Source organism: Anoplophora glabripennis, unplaced genomic scaffold (assembly GCF_000390285.2).
Source record: "Anoplophora glabripennis isolate ALB-LARVAE unplaced genomic scaffold, Agla_2.0 scaffold31, whole genome shotgun sequence".
Taxonomy (NCBI): Eukaryota; Metazoa; Arthropoda; class Insecta; order Coleoptera; family Cerambycidae; genus Anoplophora; species Anoplophora glabripennis.
This window is the reverse complement of record NW_019416897.1, coordinates 435,268-456,400: the sequence shown is the minus strand read 5'-3', so window position 1 is coordinate 456,400 and position 21,133 is coordinate 435,268. Positions and strand designations below refer to the sequence as shown.

Below are 21,133 nucleotides of genomic sequence, written 5' to 3'. Positions count from 1 at the left end.
ATTTTTTATTTAATTTTTGAATACTGCACCGAATTCTAAATGTTGTTTCATGTACCCTGTCCTAAATTCAACAGTTATCGAGAAATTTACGATTTATTTATTTAAACACAAAACATAGGCATTGATAAAAAAGTGCAAAAATAAATCCGTGCGTACGCGTGTCAACATTGCCAAACTGTTGTTTGTAAATCTTTCTAAAATGCTGTTGGTGTACTATATCTATGCAATTCGGAAATTTAAAAGTTCTCTCCTATTCCTGTGTCTGTCTGGAACGAAGCTATATTGTCTGTGGTTCTGTCCAACGAGTTAAATGAAGGAAGAAGTTTTCCTTTCAGCTTTAAAATTATGCAAACGTCAATTGCGACACTTTATCAGGACCCCGACAATACGGTCTTGTTCGCCGCCGTTCGACCTAGTGTGCATGCACCTTTAGATATAAAATCTTAGGTTAATGAATGAAACGGTCCCGAGTGAGTTGTCTTACTGACAGTAGGTTTTTACCTTAGGGTTTTTCTTTTAGAGGACTACGGTCGGACGCAGAGCAGCAGTGTGTCGCCGCGCGGAGGCGGTTACTGCTCGAATGCGTCCACCCCCCACTCCTCCAACGGCGGCTCCTACGGCAGCAACATGAACGGGTACGGAGGGACCACGCCGACGAGTACTTCGCAGATCTCCAATATGCTGCCCAGCTCGCCGTCCGCGGGGATTTTCAACACCACTCCAAGTAAGTTTAGCGTAGGCTTAGGTACTTTTAAGGAGGGGGTAAATAAAGGAAATGATCCTATTGCGCCGACGTCAGATACGGCGGTAAATTCAAATTAGATGAAGGTATACATGCGCAACATTAAGAAAATAACTGACTTATATGATGTGATGAACAATGTGAAGGTGATTATTCTAAATTATCAGAAATCATGTGATTTTATTTGAAGGAAATATTGTGTACATAAATAATAATTAACTATAGAGACACGTCTGTACATGTAATTCCAAAGTGGAGAGTTTTATTTATTATTTAGCTATTTGTTGCTTTGTAATCTCCACAAGATACTGTAAATTTATATCGATTAAACATCGAGGATATTGTTTGACTTTATTTAATAAGATTTTTTAGAAAACATTTTCTGAAACCTCTAACGAATTGTATAAATTAATAATAATAATAATAATAAGTTTAATTATCCCAACAGGATTAAACTCAATTACAGGAATAAATACCTACATCTAATACAGCAATTGTCAGTATTAACCAATATTCATACAGTTACAAAAAAGAAAGAAAATTGTAAAAATATCGGATTATTTGATATACTACTATAGTACCTACACATGTTTAACGTATGATATACAGGGTGTCTCGGTACTTGATACAAAAATTCGAGTCGAGTACGATTAGATGAAGTCAAAATAATATCAGTTCTTCATAAAATTTTTTTCATACGGGCCTTCATTAACAAGTTACGGGCCCTCAAAGGTGAAAATTAAAAAGTTAATTTTATTGTAGTCTCTAAACTATTAACTTCAGCAAATTTGGTGATTGATGTTGTAAGTGAAACTTAATTATGCCCAGAACGCCAGGAACCGACTATGCCCGATGGTTAACAACCCAGAATTTTTGCATAGATGACGATCGCAATCTGCCTGTATCAAAAATAAGTTCCCTAAAGAATTTGCCAACGATATTACCCTCTTGGTTGAACTCGGGTAAAATTAACAGTTTAGGAAATATTTGGTATTTTATGTCACAGTGCATATCGAGCGGCGCCTCCACCATTTTTTGTTTTTCTTTTTTAAATGGACAAAATTACCATGTTAGAACTAGACATATTTTTAAAATGAGATCCTAGAAATTCTTACTGTCTACTAATGTAATTTCCACTAATAAAATTAGACAAACACGCTTTACATATAATAGAAGACAAAATAGAAAAGAGAACAAGAATAAGTTAAAGTAAGTTAAAAAAATAATTTAAAAGAAAGGAACCTATTAAAATACATTTTCAATATGGACATCTTCCACCTCCACACACTTCTCAAGTCTAGAATGCTATTTGTTTGTACAGGCTGGTCCATTTTCGATGGGATTTCAGGGTATCTCAGAAACTACTAAAGATATGATAAATCTGACACCACGTTCTCAAGCTCGATTTTCATGGCAAACTTGTCTGTCAATTCAGAAATTTGCTATCTTCATTTGTTTCTGAGTTACAGGGCGTTTCTCGTTATTGTGACACTTTTGGACATGTCTGTATCTCAGCTGTTAAATAAGTTAGAGTTAAAGTGAAAACTGCTCAAGACTAATTCTTTGGCGTAGAATTGAATTCCGGTATTACATTTTTAGTATATCTTAATATTTCGGAGTTATGACCCAAAGTTATATTTTTTTGAAATGGAAATCGTAGACCGGCTATGAAAATACAGATAAAACTATAACTCTTACTTTTACAAAAGTCATATCTGTTGTAAAAATATAACATTTATTTTAAATGGAACAAACGGACCAATCAGATGGTCAGCTAGGTTACCTGGCTTGAGTCCGTTGGACTTTATCCTTTGGGGTTTTCTAAAAGACATTATATTTAAAATTCCTTTTAATAATATTTCAAATACCTATACATTTAATGAATGCTACCCGAAGCGTTGCCAGAAAATGCGTGAAATGTGTGTTGAGGAACGGCAATTTGAACATTTAGCTGTCATTTTTAAAAGTTTTTATTCATGTAGGTACTTACTATTGTTTAATTTACGTTTAATATTGTAACTTCAGTTGAAGTGGAATAAAAATTTGAAAACTCTATCTTTTCTTATCTGTATATCTGTGGCAAAAAGGAAAAAGGGGATAAGTATAAATTTCATATTTTAGAGGAGCTAAATAAAACTGTTTCACTAAAAAGTGATTAAACTCTTTTTTCCTGTTTTGTACTTCTGAGGATGACCAATGTCATTTGATGTAAAATATGCACAGAAGTAGACTGCATCTGGCCATTAGTTTTTGAAAAACCATTAAATATATTACTTATGCTTGAATACCTTACTTTATCCAACTTTGTTAAAATTCTCAAAGGTTGTAAGTCGACTTAACCCGTTTTGAGATTTTAAATTTTTTATGTTGACAGGTATACTCAAAATTCTAATTAGCTATAAGTAGACATACCCAAGTGATATAGTAGTAACATACCTATTTATTAATAATTTTAATGATTGGTAAAAATAATAGTTTTGTACATCACAATAAAACATATTTTTTCTGAGGTTATGTTACTCCATTATATTCAAACTTACGTTTATCATCGATCACATCAACATTTATACACTTATTGAGTAAAGTATATCCACGACTATTGATATCCATTGTTTTTCTTTATACTAGGCACTTTACTACACAACACAATGTTGTTATTGCACTGTATTGCGCACATCCAGTGAAAATAACAGACTGTATTAAGTGCACTTAACCTTAACACTTCAATGTTTTATGAATTTGTTTGGTAATAACAAAAGGGGTTAAGTTGACATATTGCTTTTTATAATTGCTGCCGTCTAGGTTAAATTCTATTTAGCTGGGATATGTGTACTTACGACGTTATTGCGTTGCTAATAATCAAGGAAACCTCGAATTAATGTAATTTTAAGAGTTATGTTTACTTAACTTAAAGCAAAAAAAAAATCTCCATTTTTTTAGGTCATAACCAGCTACGATTTTCATTTAAAAAATTATAACTTTGGTTCATAACTCCGGAATCTTAAGACCTACTAAAAATCGAATACCGGCATTCAATTCTACGCCAAAAAATTAGTCTTGAGCAGTTTTCACTTTAACTCTAACTTATTTAACAGCTGAGATAGACACATGTCCAAAAGTGTCACAATAACGAGAAACACCCTGTAACTCAGAAACAAATGAAGATAGCAAATTTCTGATTTGGCAGTCGAGTTTGCCATGAAAATCGAGCTAGAGAACGTGGTGTCAGATTTATCATATCTTGAGTAGTTTCTGAGATACCTTGAAATCCCATCGAAAATGGACCAGCCTGTACACAAAAAAGCATTTCTGGGGTAGGTCTCATATTATCACAATGGAAATTAATTCTTTATAGCAATGTACTGGGGTTGAGTACACTAAACTTTTCAGGTATCCCGACAGGAAGAAGTCGATCGGGATAAAGTCTAGAGAACGAGGTGGCCATGAAATTAGGTCTCAATTGATTTATTATTAAACACAATGGATAAATAATTTCGTACATCACTGAAATGGTGAGGAGCCCCATCGTGCATGAACCAAACGTTTCTTCGGGTGTCTAATGGAACATCGTCCAATAGTAAATTATTTTGCAAAAACTCCAAATATCGATGTCCATTCTGACGTTACTCAAACACGTATGGACCTATTAAATTCACTATTCCTGCCCATACATTAATAGTGGGTAATAATTTAATAGGCCTATACATTTTTGATAAACGTCTGAATGGACATCGATATTTGGAGTTAGATAATTTAACTTATTCTAGTTTTTTTTCTATTTTATGTTATGTATAAAGTATGTTTGTCAAACACAGCAGACCGTAGATAAGATTTTCTAGGAATTTATTTTAACATGTACTGTTCTAACATAACAAGAAATGATGGAGGCGCAGTTCGATGTGAACTGTGACATAAAATCACAAATATTTCCTAAACTGTTAATTTTATCGAGTTGAACCAAGAGGGTATTATCGTTGGCAAATTCTTCAGGGAACTTATTTCTGATGCAGGTAGATTGCGATCGTCATCTATGCAAAAATTCTGACGTTCTGGGCATAATGAAGTTTCACTTGCAACATCAAAAACAAGCTGTACGCATGTGTTATAAGTAACCAAATTTGCGTCATGCTGAAGTTAATAGCTCAGAGACGGTAAATGAAAATAATTTTTTTATTTTCACCTTTGAGGGCCCGTAACTTGTTAACGAAGGCTCATATGAAAAAAAATATATGAAGAACTTATATTATTTTGACCTCATCTATTTGTACTCGACTTTTTTGTATCAAGTACCGAGACACCCTGTATAGTAACAAATATAAAATAATTAATATACGTTAATTTTAAATTTTAAATATGTTAATATTTTAATTTGTTGGATTCACCGTTAGCAACATTTTTCAAGAGCAATATTTTTTCAGTTGAGATCAATCTTTATTGCTACAACGAAATTGAATTTCCAACAGTCAAAAGAGTTATACATACTTTTTAACAAGATAGCCACGAAAAAGTGTTTCCATATAATATAATTTTTAAAGACTACAAAAATATGAGTGATCAGTAAGCAAAACTTACATCAAATTCGTTATTAATGAATTAGTTTAGACGAAATAAATCCATTATCAGTAAGTATTCAATCTAGTAGGCATCTACAGGTATATCCTCGTAAGCAAATGGGACTGATTCCAATCACTGGATTTTTTCCTACATTTAACCCCTCCTCTAGGCATAAGCGTCAGTAAATATATTATCTACTTTATTTTTTATTCCTTATTAGCAATGCTGCTTGCTAGTCCACCTGTTTACATTATTTTGAACAATTATTAACATTTTAGTTACTCCTGAAGCCGCTCAGTATCATTTCAGCGCAAGCTACGCAAAAGGTGCACCCCCTGACAAGGAAAAGAGTGCTTTCGCACCCGTCGTACGCGGGGGTGATTCACCACAAACTCACACCCCTGCGCCAGCGCTCTTCCACCACCAGCCTATTACGGGGTGGCATCATTTAGCCGTGCAGTGTTAGTATATTGTTTTCAGTTTGACGTTTTTTTTTAGTTAGTATATGTTCTTCTGATTTCTCTTCTTTCCTTTACAGTTTTGTATTTCGTAGTCGCGTATTTTGTTAGTGACCAGACAAAAGACAATCACACTAGAAATATGACTACACCAGATTTCTAAAATACTGGGTTACACTGTATAACGATATTTGAAATTGTTATACTAATATTTGTTGTTTGTTTTGTTTAATATTATTGATTCTAGTTATTAGCGAAGTATATAGTTAATATAAATTAGTACTAGTAGTATTAGTATTTGTTTAATTTGTGTTTTCTATTCTGTAAGTTCGAGCTATTCTGTTCTGGGACAACATACCTTAAATATCATTATTGTCACCAAATTTTGTTCTATACAGTTTCATTTAGAACATTTTTGTATGGCAAGACCGATCACAGGTATACATGGTGACCCAGAAAAGCTAGATGGCCAATAAATTTGTTTTTTCTTATGGAACACCCTGTATATTTTTTCATATTCGGATAAAGCTTTCTCTTACGAATACAGTGATGTAAAGTTTGATGGGTCTATCTCAAATTACAAGCGAGATATTGCGAGAAAATTACATTTATTCCAAAAAATTATTGAATGTCATTTTTCATAAAAGAAATTGTACTTGGAAACGAAACAAATGCCAATAATTAACGAAAAAAAAAACGAAAAAAATGTGCAAGTTCAGCAATAAAAGTTAGGTTTCTTTTTGTTGACACTTAGGTCACTGATAAAAATTATTAAATTTCGGTTTTTGGTCGTTGCTTAGAAACAAAAACACCACTGTTGTAACGTGACATTTTCACTTTGTACGTTATTATAACCTTAATAAACTTCGCAAATTTATCATTGAATTTTTTGAGCTTAGAAGGAATGGCACATTTAACTGAACGTGAAAGACTAGAGATCTTAATCATGGTTGGATATACAGGGTCGGAAAGTCCCCATGGTTCATCGGCCGTTACGTGAGAGCAATAAAGTAAGTCATAGAAATCCGTGCGATAGAGAAAGATGGCTATAATGAAGGCGTCTAATAGTCACCGCCCATTTCACCCTTCTACAAATAAGAAGTGGATCTTAAGAAGTTAAATGTATTTCTGGAAATTGAAAAAAATCCCCATCAGTCAACAAGACAACTAGCCCTAAACAACAATGTGGACCAATTACATGTTGTAAAGTTGCTTCCTACAGAAAAGTATCATGGATATAAAGTCCAGCTGATACACGTATTAAATGAGGATGACCCAGACCGCCGGTTGCACTTTTGTCAACAATTAATGTTACGGTGTAATGAAAATCCAAACTTTCTAAGCAACATATTTTTTTCTGACGAGGTCACATTTTGTTTAAATCGCTCAGTACTTCGCCATAATTGTAGATATTGGTCAAATGACAATCCCCATTGGGCGCAAGAATTCCAATCAGCGTAAAGGCAAATTAGATGTATGGGTGGGAATCATAGGAAGACAATTTTTTGGTCCTTACTTTTTTGAAGAAAACCTCACTGCTGCTAGATATTTAGATTTTCTGAGTTTTGAGATGGTGCCGGCTGTAGTAGATCTTTTCCTCAACGCTGCAGACGGCGATATACCCCATAAAAATATTTGGTTTCAACAAGATGGAGCTCCACCTCACTTTGGCTTAGACGTTCGGCAATATCTTGATGATACATTTCCTGAAAACTGGATAGGGAGCAGAGGATCTCTTCAGTGGCCCCCGCGTTACCCCGACTTGACTCCTCTGGATCTTTTTCTATGTGGTTATTTAAACTTTAGGGTATACCTCATACGACCAAACAATTTAGTAGACTTACAACTGAGAATTCATGCTGAAATGGAAAGAAGCAGCAGAAATTATTGAGCGTAGTGTGATGGAGAACAATTTGAAAATTTACGTTAAATTTCGTTAATTATTTACATTTGTTTAGTTTCCAAGTACAATTTCTTTTATGTATGAAAATGACATTAAATAATTTTTTGAAATGAATGTAATTTTCTCGCAATATCTCGCTTGTTATTTGGGATAGACCCATCAAACCTTACATCACTGTATTGGTAAGACAAAGCTTTATCCGAATATGAAAAATATAAAATTTATTGACCATCCAGCCTTTCTGGGTCACCCTGTATACAACTGAATCATCTTAAAAGATGCCCCTCCCGAGAACCAAATCGACATGACTCGGCGTTTTTTTTTTAAATAATAATAAAAGTTATGAACTTTGTTGCAACCTTTATCATCACGTTGTATACATGTGTTTCATTAAAAAACTTGTTAAAAAAAGTATATCTAAGACATGTAGTGTCAGCGTATGATCGGTCATAAAACGCATTTACACAAACACATGGCTTGCCAAACCGCTAATCACGAACCCATTTCAAATAATAAGCGGTTCACTATATTCCACGGTTCTTAGTATATATGTGTCACTGACTGTCAGTAACTAAAATGCAGTTATATGGCACGTGATTTGGGAAACCACAAACGATTTATATCTATAGATGATCTGTTATAGCTCGCGATTCTTAGTCTGTGATTCAAAAGTTCTACTGGTAAATCAAAAAGTTTTTAAAGGTTCGCATAGATTTAAAAACGCAATTAGATAGACGGTACGTGGTTCATAAATCTATACGAATCTTGTAAGATTTCTCGAACCACGAACCAAGAATCACAAACCATAACACACCATCTACATTCTACGGCTTGCGGTTTGCCGAACCACCGTGCAATCTTGTCTGTACAGGGACTAAGGCCGTTTTCAGACAGGGCAATATCCTGATGGCAATGATCGCGATTTTGCGGACCATCAAAAATACATGCTTTTAAATGACCAGCTTCTACGCTTTCTATAGTCGCGTTTACTCCCGCCAATACAGTTCTATGAGTGTCTTTAGACGAGTTGACACAAACAGTGGCAATTTGATTACTGCCAGTTTAGCAATGTCATTAAAATCGTGGAAGATGGCCAGAAAAAAAATTATCTACCATCATTTAAATACACAGGTCAACATTTAGTTCGAATAAAACACCAAATCCTACCTAAGTACCCAGGGGTTTTTGGGGTCGTTGATTCCGATGTCGGTTGACCTCTATCACCTCATATTCAAGGTCATTTGAAGGATAAAGTAAGAATAGGAGATGAAAAAAGTTATAAAAAATTCTTACGAATACTCACCTGCCTAGTTTTGTCTGTTTATCTGTCTGACTTTTCACCTGCACACCTGTTTGTTTGCTTGATAGTCTGTATTTATTTTCCGCCTGTATTTTCTCTCTATCCATCTACTTGACATCCTGCTTTTCTACCTGCCTTTCTGTGGGTAATTCTGTCTATCTTCCTGTCTGACTAAATGACTAAATGTTCCTCTCTGTCTGTTTTTTCTGCCACTCTCTGTGTAAATGTCATATAAATCTGAAACTTCATTTTCTTCATTCTTATCTTGATTGGTTCCCAGAGCTTTTAGTGAAGAATAAGGAGAAAGAATGCACCAGGACCTGAATGAGTTTGAACAAAGTTATCAAGGTGTCTGACCTTCAACTGACCTTGAACCTGACATGACAGAGCTTAGCCGACCTCGGCATCGGAATCAGCGATCCCAAAAACCCTTCAGTGATGTTGAGCACTATTTACGTGGCTTACTCGTAACAAAAGGTGTCTCCAGAATTTTGTTATTTGCTATGATCCTCCTTTTGTTTAATTCTTGTTCGACTTAAATCAAATGCCAATAACAGAATTCTGAGTCTTTGCTCCATCGTAGTTCACAACGTATTGAGACAACAACGGATCACTTTATTTATTTTTGTTTTGCTAGTTTTTATAGTAACTGTAGTCCTGATTGAGAGACTGAAACTAGTGACGCTACATCTTTCCGCGTCCGAAAACAGCCTATGTCTGACATAGTCTTGAGATTGTAGGTTTTTGTTGCATTCCGTTTTGTTCATAGGAATTATTATTATATTAATGTATCCATTCATAGATGCAACGACGTTCTATATATTACCGGTAACCAATTCTACTACAAGGCCACTTATTTCTATTTCCCTTGTTCCAGGAATGAGTTTGGTCTCTTCACCTTTCGCCTCGATGAACCCCTTCGCTCTGCCCACCTGCAACGCCCAGACTTACGGATCTACGGCTCTGGTGGGGGGCTCCACCAAGTAGCCGGAGGCCTGTGAACGCAGCCCTAGCAGCGGCGACGGGTCGCCTTCACGTAACAGTGCGATCTACTCCGAGTAACTCCGAGCGGCCGGTACCAAAGACTTAGTTAGTTTAAGGCTCTAAGCGCGTTAGATTTCGGACAGTTCTGTGCACAATTCAGAGTATATTGTTTGACGACATGTACATCTTTCCAAAGCCTAAGACAGATGGTTTTTCCTTGCAGTTCGGCACTCCTTTTTCAGCCTTTCAGACCAAATTCATCCGCTAACTCAAACTGAACTTAATATCAAAGATTTGCAAATCAAATTCGTACATTTTGGACTAAACCATGGGCCTAATGCTTTTCAAAAACTGGAACAATTTCTTTCAACACTAAACTTGGATACTAGACCAGGACAGATCTGTCGAAATGTTCCACTTCTTGGATGTAAAAGGGGACAAGCGAATTTTTGCTGGTATACCTTCAATACAACTCACATAATAAAAGTATTGATCCCTAGATATGGGAGAGGTCCGGAACATTTTCAAAACTACAAAAATGTTTAAAAACATTTTTAAAAAATACCTTTATCCGAGTTTTTTACTTATATCTTGGAACCTATGCATTTTGGAAGAATATTGAAGAGGAATAAAGTTTTAGAAGTAAATTTTGCACAATCTACTGTAAGTTAAAAATGTTTAAATTTATTACCGATGTTGCAAAATAGCAATAATTAATGAAAAAAGGCAAAATAATCAAGTCTTTTGGATAATTTTTTTAAAATATTTTAATTGCTCCGAGGGCATTCTAATTTTGGTAAAAAAAACTTTAGAGTATAATAAAACAACACACCAAATTTCATTAAAATCGGTTCGACCCAACACTCCTTTCTATTTCGAAAAAAGATGGTAAATAATAATAACAAATTCACTTCCAACAAGTTTAACACGAAATTAAAAATATCAAATTTTCTAAACATTAAAAATGATGCCTTGTAAAGGTTCAATATTATATATTAGGTAGTAAAAAAAATTGGTAAACAGGAAATTTTGGGATATTTTTCGATCTTAAGCTTTATTATGCTAAACATTGCGAAAATATACTGAAAAAACGCTTATAAAATATTAGGTTTTTCGTTCATAATAATCATACTTATCAAAAGTTTCAAAATCTAGATACTTTGTAGATCAGTTTGTATGTATTGAAATAATGCAGAGTCAAATTTTCAATTAAGTTGCGTTTGAACAAGACCGACACTTCACCCATAAATATTTTTATATATAGGTTTACATTACTATTTTATTCAAATTGTGGTTGTTACAGTTAAATACTGTTCCTTGTGCTATTTTTTCTCTGGTAACTGTAATTGAGCAGTTGCCCTTTGGCTATTATAAAATAAAATAATATGAAATAAATTAAATAAAAAAGAGATAAATAAAAAATAAATAAATAAATAAAAACAATGAAAAGAGAAACAAAATATGATATTCCACTTTTATTTAGGCAGCATTAGGAAAAGTCAAATTTGTATTTTCGTAAAATATTAAAATCGTGTTTTAATTCCAACAAACTGAATTTGGACTGCAATAGGTTCAATTTGATCTGCGAAAGGTTAAAATTGATTTTCAAATAATTGAATTCATTCTTTTGTAATCGTCAAACAATGCACAAACCCTAATATATATTAAATAAGTTACCTGCTGTATACTGACTGTACAAGATGTCATAAAATGTATCTTTCCAAAAATGGAACATAGTTTTTCTCAAGTGGGAAATGGAAAAGAACCCAAAATTTCTATCAAAACGTTTTACTTTCGAAGTATCGAAGAATTTTTTTTCGTAGTGTTTATACAGGCTGTAGCTTTGAGTGGGGGATTTATACAGAGGTTACATTTGACCTTTAGAAGTTTATTTTTTCAAACTGCATCGTGAAAACTGTGTTTTTAATCTTTTTTAGTAGTTGTCATACAACGGCGCGCTTTAATCGCAGCGCATGCAGAATTGGGAAATGGGCTGTGCATTGTTGTCAAATTTCATAATTAAAGGAAAGGTTATTAAAAAAAAACAAATTTCCACACCCTTCGAAGTGAGGTACTGCTCTTTGGCGCCGTACCTTTGTTGAGTTTAAAATTTAGATTCCTAATTTCTCATTCTTTGAATTTGTTCCCGTCCAACATTAGTATTACCAGTCAAAGGTAAATGTTGTAACCTGCCACCTTCAGCTGGATAGACCTCAGCAAGCGGCGTTAGTTCGGAATTTAATAACAAATTGTTTTTTGTTTGAATGACTTTAATGTAACTTCTAACCGTTGACACTCGATAAGAAATAAAATGGTTGCCTGTAGCTTGCGGTACCTTCGTCGTCGCTTCCCTCTGAATAATGGTCGCTAATTAGATAACAGACTTGCCTACAGGATAGTAGCTATACCACCGCAATCTGTTGAAGACTTCCAGCGATGAAAAAAGTTCAAATTCGAGCTCCAAGAGCCAGGCAACCACTAACTCTCTTCGCTTCGTCACCAACGACACGCACTATCTCCCTGCTTTAACCACGTGCACTGTCAGTTGTCAACACACATTTTTATATTGTACCCATCCACAAATATACAAATACATGAATATTACAGGGTGAGCGTTCTACAATGTTGAACCAATCTGACAAACATGTCCTTATTATAATAAGTCGCCGGCGTAATTTATCTCATATCGTCTTCTTTGCTTCTGATGACTTTAAAATAACACGTCGCTTAGTTATAGAAAATATCATTTTTCAGTGTAGCCTCAATGTAAGTTGATTTAAAAACAGCTGGCAACGTTGATAGTGTACAAATACGTAAATTTCGAGTGCTCAGATTTATGCGGGCCAGTGGCGGCGTACACGAAAATTAAAGTGCTCGCCTATTTATCTGATTTTAAAAAAAGTAATTTCAGATTTGTATTCAGGAGAACACGTAAAAAACTGTCCTCCACTTAAGTTACACACTGGAAGTATTAGTGAATGTTTTTTCTTTTCCAATTCCAATATTTTAAAAATTACCCGAAAAAAGATTCAATGTATTTTACGTATTTAATTGCTTGAACACAACAGTTCTGCAGCTCTAACTGTTTCAAACTGGTATTTTCGAGTTTTAGAAAGGGTATAACCTTGCGATACATTTTAGGCATTTCTTACAAAAAAAATTTTTATAATTTACATCCCACCCCATACCTACTAAACTGTGATCACACTTATGAAATAAATAATCATAGTTACATAAAAAAACCGTTTGACAAAGATATTTTACACTTGTCTATAAAATATTTCTGTACGGACATTAGATCGTATATATAATGATAAGCATATCTATATTATACTAAAAATACATATCGCTTTTCAGCTGGGATTTCTAAATTAATTCGACAGACCTTATAGTTTTGTAATATAAATTGTAAATAGGTTAAAAGTTGTACAAATATGTAAAGTAACGCAATAGGTTACACAACGACAACCCATTATCGGTATATTTTGTAAATTTATCATATCATAGTGCAAATTTCTTGTGTAGGATCATATTATTGTACATAACTAGTACATACAAAGCAATTTAGTGGCGAGAAAGTGCGCGTCCTCACCAAAGCTCCTCTTCGAAGCGAGAACTAAGTATACGAATGACAGATTCTTACGCACAGTATAACTTTTTCTAAAGCTACGTATATTTTTATCGAAAGCCCTTGTGGGAAATTCCATCATTTACTCAGTATTTGTTTGTATTCGCATTTTATTTATCAGTAACCACGAAATTTTTACTTGTTTTCCACCTGCGTATTTGGTTAATTGTAAATATGTATCTGTTATTATTTTTTTGTTTCCAATTTTTGATTATTTCTACGAAATGAAAGTGCAAATATTTATTTTGTTATTGTAAAAATGATGTTTTTTAAATTTCCTAAAAATATATGTGTAAAATAAAATTAATAAGATACTAATACCAGTTTTATTGCCCCTGTGTCCATTTTCATAATATTTTCAACTTCATTCAGTGTGCGCTACACTGTAAAAAAATTTCACTCAAATTTCACTCAATTTTATTCAATACCTGATTGAGTGAAATTTTCACTCTATTAGTATGAGTACAACTGAGTGAAACTATTGCATCAGAAATGAGTAACTTTTGACTCTATTCTGAGTAGGCATATAAAACCAATTTAGAGTTAACTTTTTCTCTAATATGATTTAAATTGAACTATTATTGAGTCATTTTTTACTCGGACTTGGTTTTTTAATTAACTAAATATTGAGTGCAAAAATAAACCACTCATAAATGATTAATTAGGATATACAGTGTTGAAAGTAATAAGACGCTTTACAATGTGTTCTGTAACTGATGAACTTTCAAATTAGGAGAGATATTGTAAAAAGAATGTCTCAAATCTACATTTTTTAAATAGTATATGTGTTGTATCGAATTTGAAATGTTCATGTAGAAAAAACTCATGAAAATATTGCCTGACCAAACTTAAAGTCGTAAGTATAAAAATTTTAATTATTAATATAGCAACACCAAATTTGTATAAAATTGTTAATATGGATATTCTGAATATAAAACTAGTAATGATCAATGATATTACATAGTATAAAAATAATAATCTTTTAATTTTATTCTCAAGTACAGAATAAATTTTCATAAAATGCACGAGATCGACACTTGTTAGTACTCAGTATATAGAGAAAAACGAATCTATACCTAGAGTGACTTATATCAAATGAAAGTTTAAAGTCTATAGATTAATCTGGTATACATACCGTTGGAAGCAGACGGGTAAACTTAAAGAAGATATCTCAATCCAACATAAACCATAACATGAACATTTTCATCAATCGTCAAATTTTATAATAATTTTCACAAATGTCAAAGCTAAAGTTGGCTTTGTAAGAATACCCGGAGAATGATCTAAAAAAAAAAACATAAAATAAAGAATATTTTATTAATTAATGTATATAATTGTATATAAAAATAAAAAGGACATTTGTTAGAAAAATGTGTTAGTTATAAGTAGTGTTGTGAAAAAGTGAGAAAAGGACATCCAAAGACTGAAAAATTCTGTGTATGAACCTTAAGCAAAACTAGGAATAGAATATTAAGGACGGATAAAAATAAAGCAAGAAGAAACAGTCCAAGAAAGAAAATTAAACACTCACCAGTTAAATCCACAGTTTGCCAGAGTCCAGAGAAAGTTAATTTGACATCCCATGAAAATTTCTGCTACCAGCAGTATAAAGCTGTTCCAAAGCAGTTTCCAGTGGCCCCATAAATAGTCTGCAAGGCCTCTACGTAGTTTCCAGCAAAAAAAACTTCAAATTTTACAAGTACCAGGTACTTAAAACACATTGAAAATTTTGCTTCCCTTTCTAGTAGCCCACGGGCTTCAGTATTTTTTTGGCAATCCCATCTATCAGCTCTTTTAGCTTGAATCGTAATTTTTAATTTGAGCTATCCCAGAGCTTTGTACGACAATCATTCTATTAATTTTAAAATTTTTATAAAAAAATTTAAATGTGACAGTTTCTGCTACATTTTCATTTGTTTCAGTAATTTTATATTGCATCCATTTAATTTTCTCTTGAATTAATGTAAAACGGGGAGAAATTTACACATTTAATTATTATCCCTCGAATGATCCCTCACTTCAGAAGAGGCACCACTATGTGGCAACTGTCGAGATTTTTTTTCAAAAAATATGTATTTCATTATTAGCTCTCACATTTTTTTTTTATTTCAAAACTCAAATAAAGTGAAATAGGAAATGATTTAAAAAGTATCTTCAAATAATGGTTTTTGATACCAGAAATGTACGTTTGCAAAAGATATCTAATTGGCTACAATGTAAAAAAAAATCACTCAAGTTAACTCAATTTTACTCAATACAGTGAGAGTTTTACTAAATTCAGAGCTTCTGCTAACTATCAAGTGGGTGAGTTTTAACTCTATTCTGAGTATGTAAAACCAATTAAGAGTTGATACTCTAATACTACTGAAAGTTAACTATTATTAAGTAATTTTATAGATACTATGAAAATTACCAATTCATCAACCGTGTGTGATCATTTCTGGCAGCGATTAATTATTACTTTTCGTGTAATTAGTCGAACTTAGTAAAGAGTATCTGGCTTTTATCGACGTAGCAATTTTTGTTAAACGATTCTAAGGAAATTTTTATTGAAATTTTCAGAAAATTTAATAATTTCGAAGAAAATCATCACTTAATTCAAAACCTTGGCGTTTTTGTATTGTTTCGAAATTATGTTACCACATGGAATAAAATAAATAGTAATGTGTTTTATTTGTCTATCACCGAGGTATTATAATAATAAATTATATATAACCGAGATTTATATTAAGTAGTTTATTGTCAATGAAACCTCATTAAGCACTATATTTATCGAAAGTGATAAGTATGAGATTTATAACAGCATATTTTTTTAAATCATTCGTACATTCGAACGCTATTAACCATGTCTAGAAAATTCATTATCATTGATAAAAAGTAGAGACATATACTTTGTTTTTACAGAGTTTTGATTTGAAGATCAATAATCATTTTTCAAATTTTTATTCTGGTTCTAGTAGGATCCAGATTTCTTGATATGGTGACTGAATGTAGGCAATGGTGATCATAACGATGTTACAGTTAGACTTTAATTAGGTCATTCCATAATTGACTTCGGTTACCCTTTGAGCTTTGTCTTGATCGGTTCCCAAAATAATGGTCTTACCTCAAATAAATTCATCGAGGTTTGTGAGCATTTAATATTTATCTTATAAATAACGTTAAAAATAAAAATTCTCGCAAGACCTGTGGTAGTTCCAAATAATCTAACAGATAAAAATCCTCTATGATATCTACAAGGTTTTTATCAATCGATCTTCCACATATAATTTTACTAAATATTTTCAATTAAGAAGAGCTTTGAATAATTTCCTGAATAAAATCACTTTGAACTCATTAGAAACTCATCCAGACGTAGTTATTCTCTCTTTCATATTTCGAGATAACAAATTGTAGCTCCTGTTTGAAAAACGGTTTTTGGTTTTTAAATAAAATTGAAAATGACCCTCAATGTCAAATCAAAGGTCACCGTGTGGTGGCCTCTGATGATCTCAACAACTTTTTAGAAATCATTTGTCTGATCTCGTTAACCTGATTGGATACCAGCTTGAAAATGAAGAGATATATTTGACCTTTAGGTGACCTTCAGCTAGAGGTCACTTGGGCTATGAGTGAAACCAAATCCCAGCGTAAAATTATCAGCTGCTTCAGAATTCGGGGTCAAAAATTGAGATTCCATTTTGTTGATCTTGTTGATGAAGTTGATCTTCAAGTGACCTTGAAAATTGTTCTCAAGGTCAAACCCAAGGTCACCATGTGGCAGCCTCCGAATAACTTCAATGGAGGTCATTTTCGTGATGTTTCGATGTTCTGACGAGTATCAGGCGGACCCACACTTTTGTATTAAAAATGTATCAAACAGTTTTTCTTTTGTCATCGAATATTTTATCGAATTTAAATGTCAGCAGTAAAAGCATAATAATTTGGATATCGTTACATTGTGTTTTATCACAATAAATAGTGTGAACTATATCCTGTTAACTAGGTACCTACGTGTGTGGGTAAGATATAACCTATATAGTGCGTTATATTTTAAGTGGCACTGCTACTGAAGCGCCAATGTTTTTAATTTAGTTGACACGTTGGTGGCTCAGGACTTTTTTTTTGTAAATACATAATAAGTGAAAAGTTTGATATAACAACCAGTTAATAGTGAACAAATCTAACGCAAACCATTAACAATGCCACAAACATAATTCGTGAGCAACGAGATGACGGTAAGAATTACTTTTTCATGTGACCTTAAGCAAATGATATCCATGAGAGGTTCATGCATAGGTGTACCTCAGGTACACTCATATTTTTTATTTTCTTGCATTTCTATGTGCACTGATGGACATTACTCGTTAGAGGCATCCATACATTTTATTTTTACAATATTCGCATAGATCACCCTGTATACTTACGTGTATATATTTGATAGAATCGGAAAAGGAACATCTGTACTCGATTTAAAAAACCCATAATTATCGACATAAAAAATTATCTACAGCGGCCGATCCTCGTAAATGAATCCGGGTCCACCGGTTCCGACTTGTCATGTTTATCTATCACGATCGCAAGTGCTTCATTTGGCGGCACAATGGGGGTGAGCGCTGAAGTGGTCCTTTAAAAAAGGGTGCGATTTGTATGTTATCGAAACCCATATGTGCACTCCAAACGATTTGACACCAGAGGACCACATACTGCACTCGTGATGCTCAGTGATAGAGGCTCTCCTTTGTCAAACGAAGATGTGATTTACTCTGCCTCTTCAATACAATCTGGATTCATATAGGATATTTTTAGAATTTACGCAATTAAAAAGTCTGTATGTTTAAAAAGTATTCCATCTCGAGGTTTTCTCCTTATAACAAGTTTATGTTTAATTTAATACAAAATGGACTCAGAAAATTATTAATATTACATTTAGCTGTTTCCACAGATCGTCCAATCGCCTTATACTAGTCAAAATTGTATTTAAAGATGGCATTAATTCTGAAGTGCACAATTTTCTGCATGTGGCTAGTTTTTTTGCGGAAAAAAATTGTTCTACACGCGAGTAGACTGGGAAAATTCTGGAAGCTGCAAATAAATTATTTCGAGAATAACTTGAAAAGTATTGAGAATTTCACGAACAGCAAAGGATCAAAGTTGTAGAGCAGAAAAATCTCTACAAAAAAGGTACATATGATATTTTTGAGAAAATTGAATTATGTCCCATAATTTTAATGTTTTATTAAGAAAATTTGGGATGAAGGAGAAATAATATAAAGAGACAAGAGATTCGTAGGAGATTGAGCATTTATTACAGCTGTAATGTTTTTTTAAATGTAATCCACAAAATATACACTAGGTCCATTGAGTTATCTATTTATGTCCTTTCGCTATAAGGATGCTCTGTATAGGCAATCTCGTAGCTACTCTCGTTTATGATAAAATGATAGATACATATGATAGAAACAAATCATTGGCAAATATTTCCTGGGATCGATTCATACAAAATGCATGTTGCATTTCGAAATATGTGCTCAATTTGCTATACGAGTAGTTGATTGGTTGTCCCATTAATTTTATAAAAAAGCTTTACTCGTGATGATCCAACATAGTTTTCTTAAAAAATTATTTTTCGCTGTAAAATAGCACATAGAAGGAATGTTTGAACTTCCCCACTTCAAACAAACTTTGTTTCATGCATTTTCATAAAAAAAGTGTAGTCGCACATTTAGTGCAGAGCCGCTTTGACATACGTTTTTCTGGCTGATTTGCATAATAATCGGCATTTTATATTCCTAAATATCTCCTAAATAACGCACTGTACGAAAAAATCAATAGGAAACATTTTTGTAGAGAATTTTATGCTTTGCATGTTTGTGAAGTTCTCAATACGTTTCAAGTTATTCAAGAAATACGTTTTTTTTGCAGTTTTCCGGCCATTTGCCAAATTTTCCCAGTCCGGTCCCGTGCAGAACAATTTTCCTCATGTACAAGCAAAATATTAGTCTCGTGCAAAAAATCGAGCACCTCGGAATTACTGTCATCTCAAAACCCTAGTAACTGGACTAAGAGCAACACATACCATCTAATAAAAATTGTCGCTATCAAATAGATGGTGATATTTGTCAACAAAACATGTTCTATCGAAATTAAATTAATTTATAAGAACGTTCATGCTAATTTAGTTAGTTTTAATGTTTTAATTTTGAAAATTATGTGACATTTTCTTTTCGTCTTATAGGCTATTGATTACATAAGAAAAACAGGGTCAAGAGGAACTATGACGTTCAAGCAATTTTATTGCATGAATCGTTCAAAGGGTCATTTTAGATAAAAAAATCGAGGAGTGCTATTAAATTAGAGGGTGGAAATTGGAGGTAGGGGTGAAAATGCACCCCTTTCAGTTTTTTAATTGTAGCTCGAAAACGAAGCAAAATTTCGCTATAGTTCATAGAAAAAATTATTTAGAGAATTGAATTTCCCATCGAAATGGCTTATTTTTATGCAAAAAATCGTTAATAAACAATTTGAAAAAAGGCAAAAAATTCACTTTTTACTTTTTTGTCTAGTTTTTTTAGTAAAAATAGGTATAGGCACTGCTTCATAAAAAAAGTAAATAAAATTTCCTTCAAAAATAGAGGTTGTACAGTATTTTTGGATGAGAATTGACTGACATGGCCGCTCAAACTTAGCCAATTTTTCGATTTTCGTCGCTTTTACCCTTATACGATTTAATTCTCATTTTTTGCAAAAAAAAAGAAGGATTCGTTCAAGGATTTTCATCAAATGAATTGTTCGAAGGGTCATTAAAAATGAACAAATCGTGGGGTGCTATTAAATTAGAGGGTTGAAATTAAGATAGGGGTGAAAATGCACTTTTGCAGTTTTTTAAATACAGGGTGTCCCGAAATTCATGCAACAAAATTTGGTCACAGATTCTTAAGACAAATTTAGGGACCCGTATTTTTTATTTTTGCCAAGTAGAGTTACAGCCCCCTGAAGTCCGCCCCTAAATTTGGTACACAGGAGTTTTATGGCAAGTGGAATCTGACAGTGCTACGTTTTTTGGCGGGGAACCCCCTTAAGACAATTTTTGTGGGCCCCCTTGTCTTTGGAGCCCAAAAATTTGGTCGCATATTGAAATTTCTTAAAAATTATCAGTCCACTAGAAAGCCATTGAATTTAGAAACTTTTTTGTCTCTTTATACGTTTTTCGAAAAACACAATATTTTCGAGAAATATGTGAAAATGTGGTCGAATGCATATCGTGACTCGCCATTTTCCTCAAAAACATTGCGTTTTACGAAACAAATATCGAGAGACAAAAGAGTTTCTAAATTCAATGTTTACTAATAATTTAAAAAAAAATCAAATTTGCGACCAAATTTTTCTGGTTCAAAGACAAGGGGGCCCACGAAAAAGTATCTTAAGGGGGTTTCTCGCCAAAAAGCGTAGCACTGTGAAATTCCACATGTCATAGAACCCCATAGTACCAAATTTAGTGATTCTGGCACAACACGGTTTTGAGATATAAAAAAGACTTCTTAGGGGCAGAATTCAGGGGACTATAACTCCGATAGAGGGGGCC

The 21,133-nt window shown here is 33.2% G+C and overlaps 1 protein-coding gene across 1 annotated transcript in view; it reads left to right on the top strand.

Annotated features, from left to right (window-relative positions):
• The window catches only part of LOC108905704 (transcription factor collier), a 204,941-nt gene extending 195,021 nt beyond the window's left edge, over positions 1-9,920 (top strand). Inside the window, exons 14-16 of the mRNA XM_018708688.1 lie at positions 521-724; positions 5,575-5,757; positions 9,835-9,920. Of these exons, the coding sequence (XP_018564204.1) occupies positions 521-724; positions 5,575-5,757; positions 9,835-9,836 (389 nt within the window). The 3' untranslated portion in view covers positions 9,837-9,920. The remainder of the gene's footprint in view (positions 1-520; positions 725-5,574; positions 5,758-9,834) is intronic.
• Positions 9,921-21,133: the final 11,213 nt, after the last annotated feature.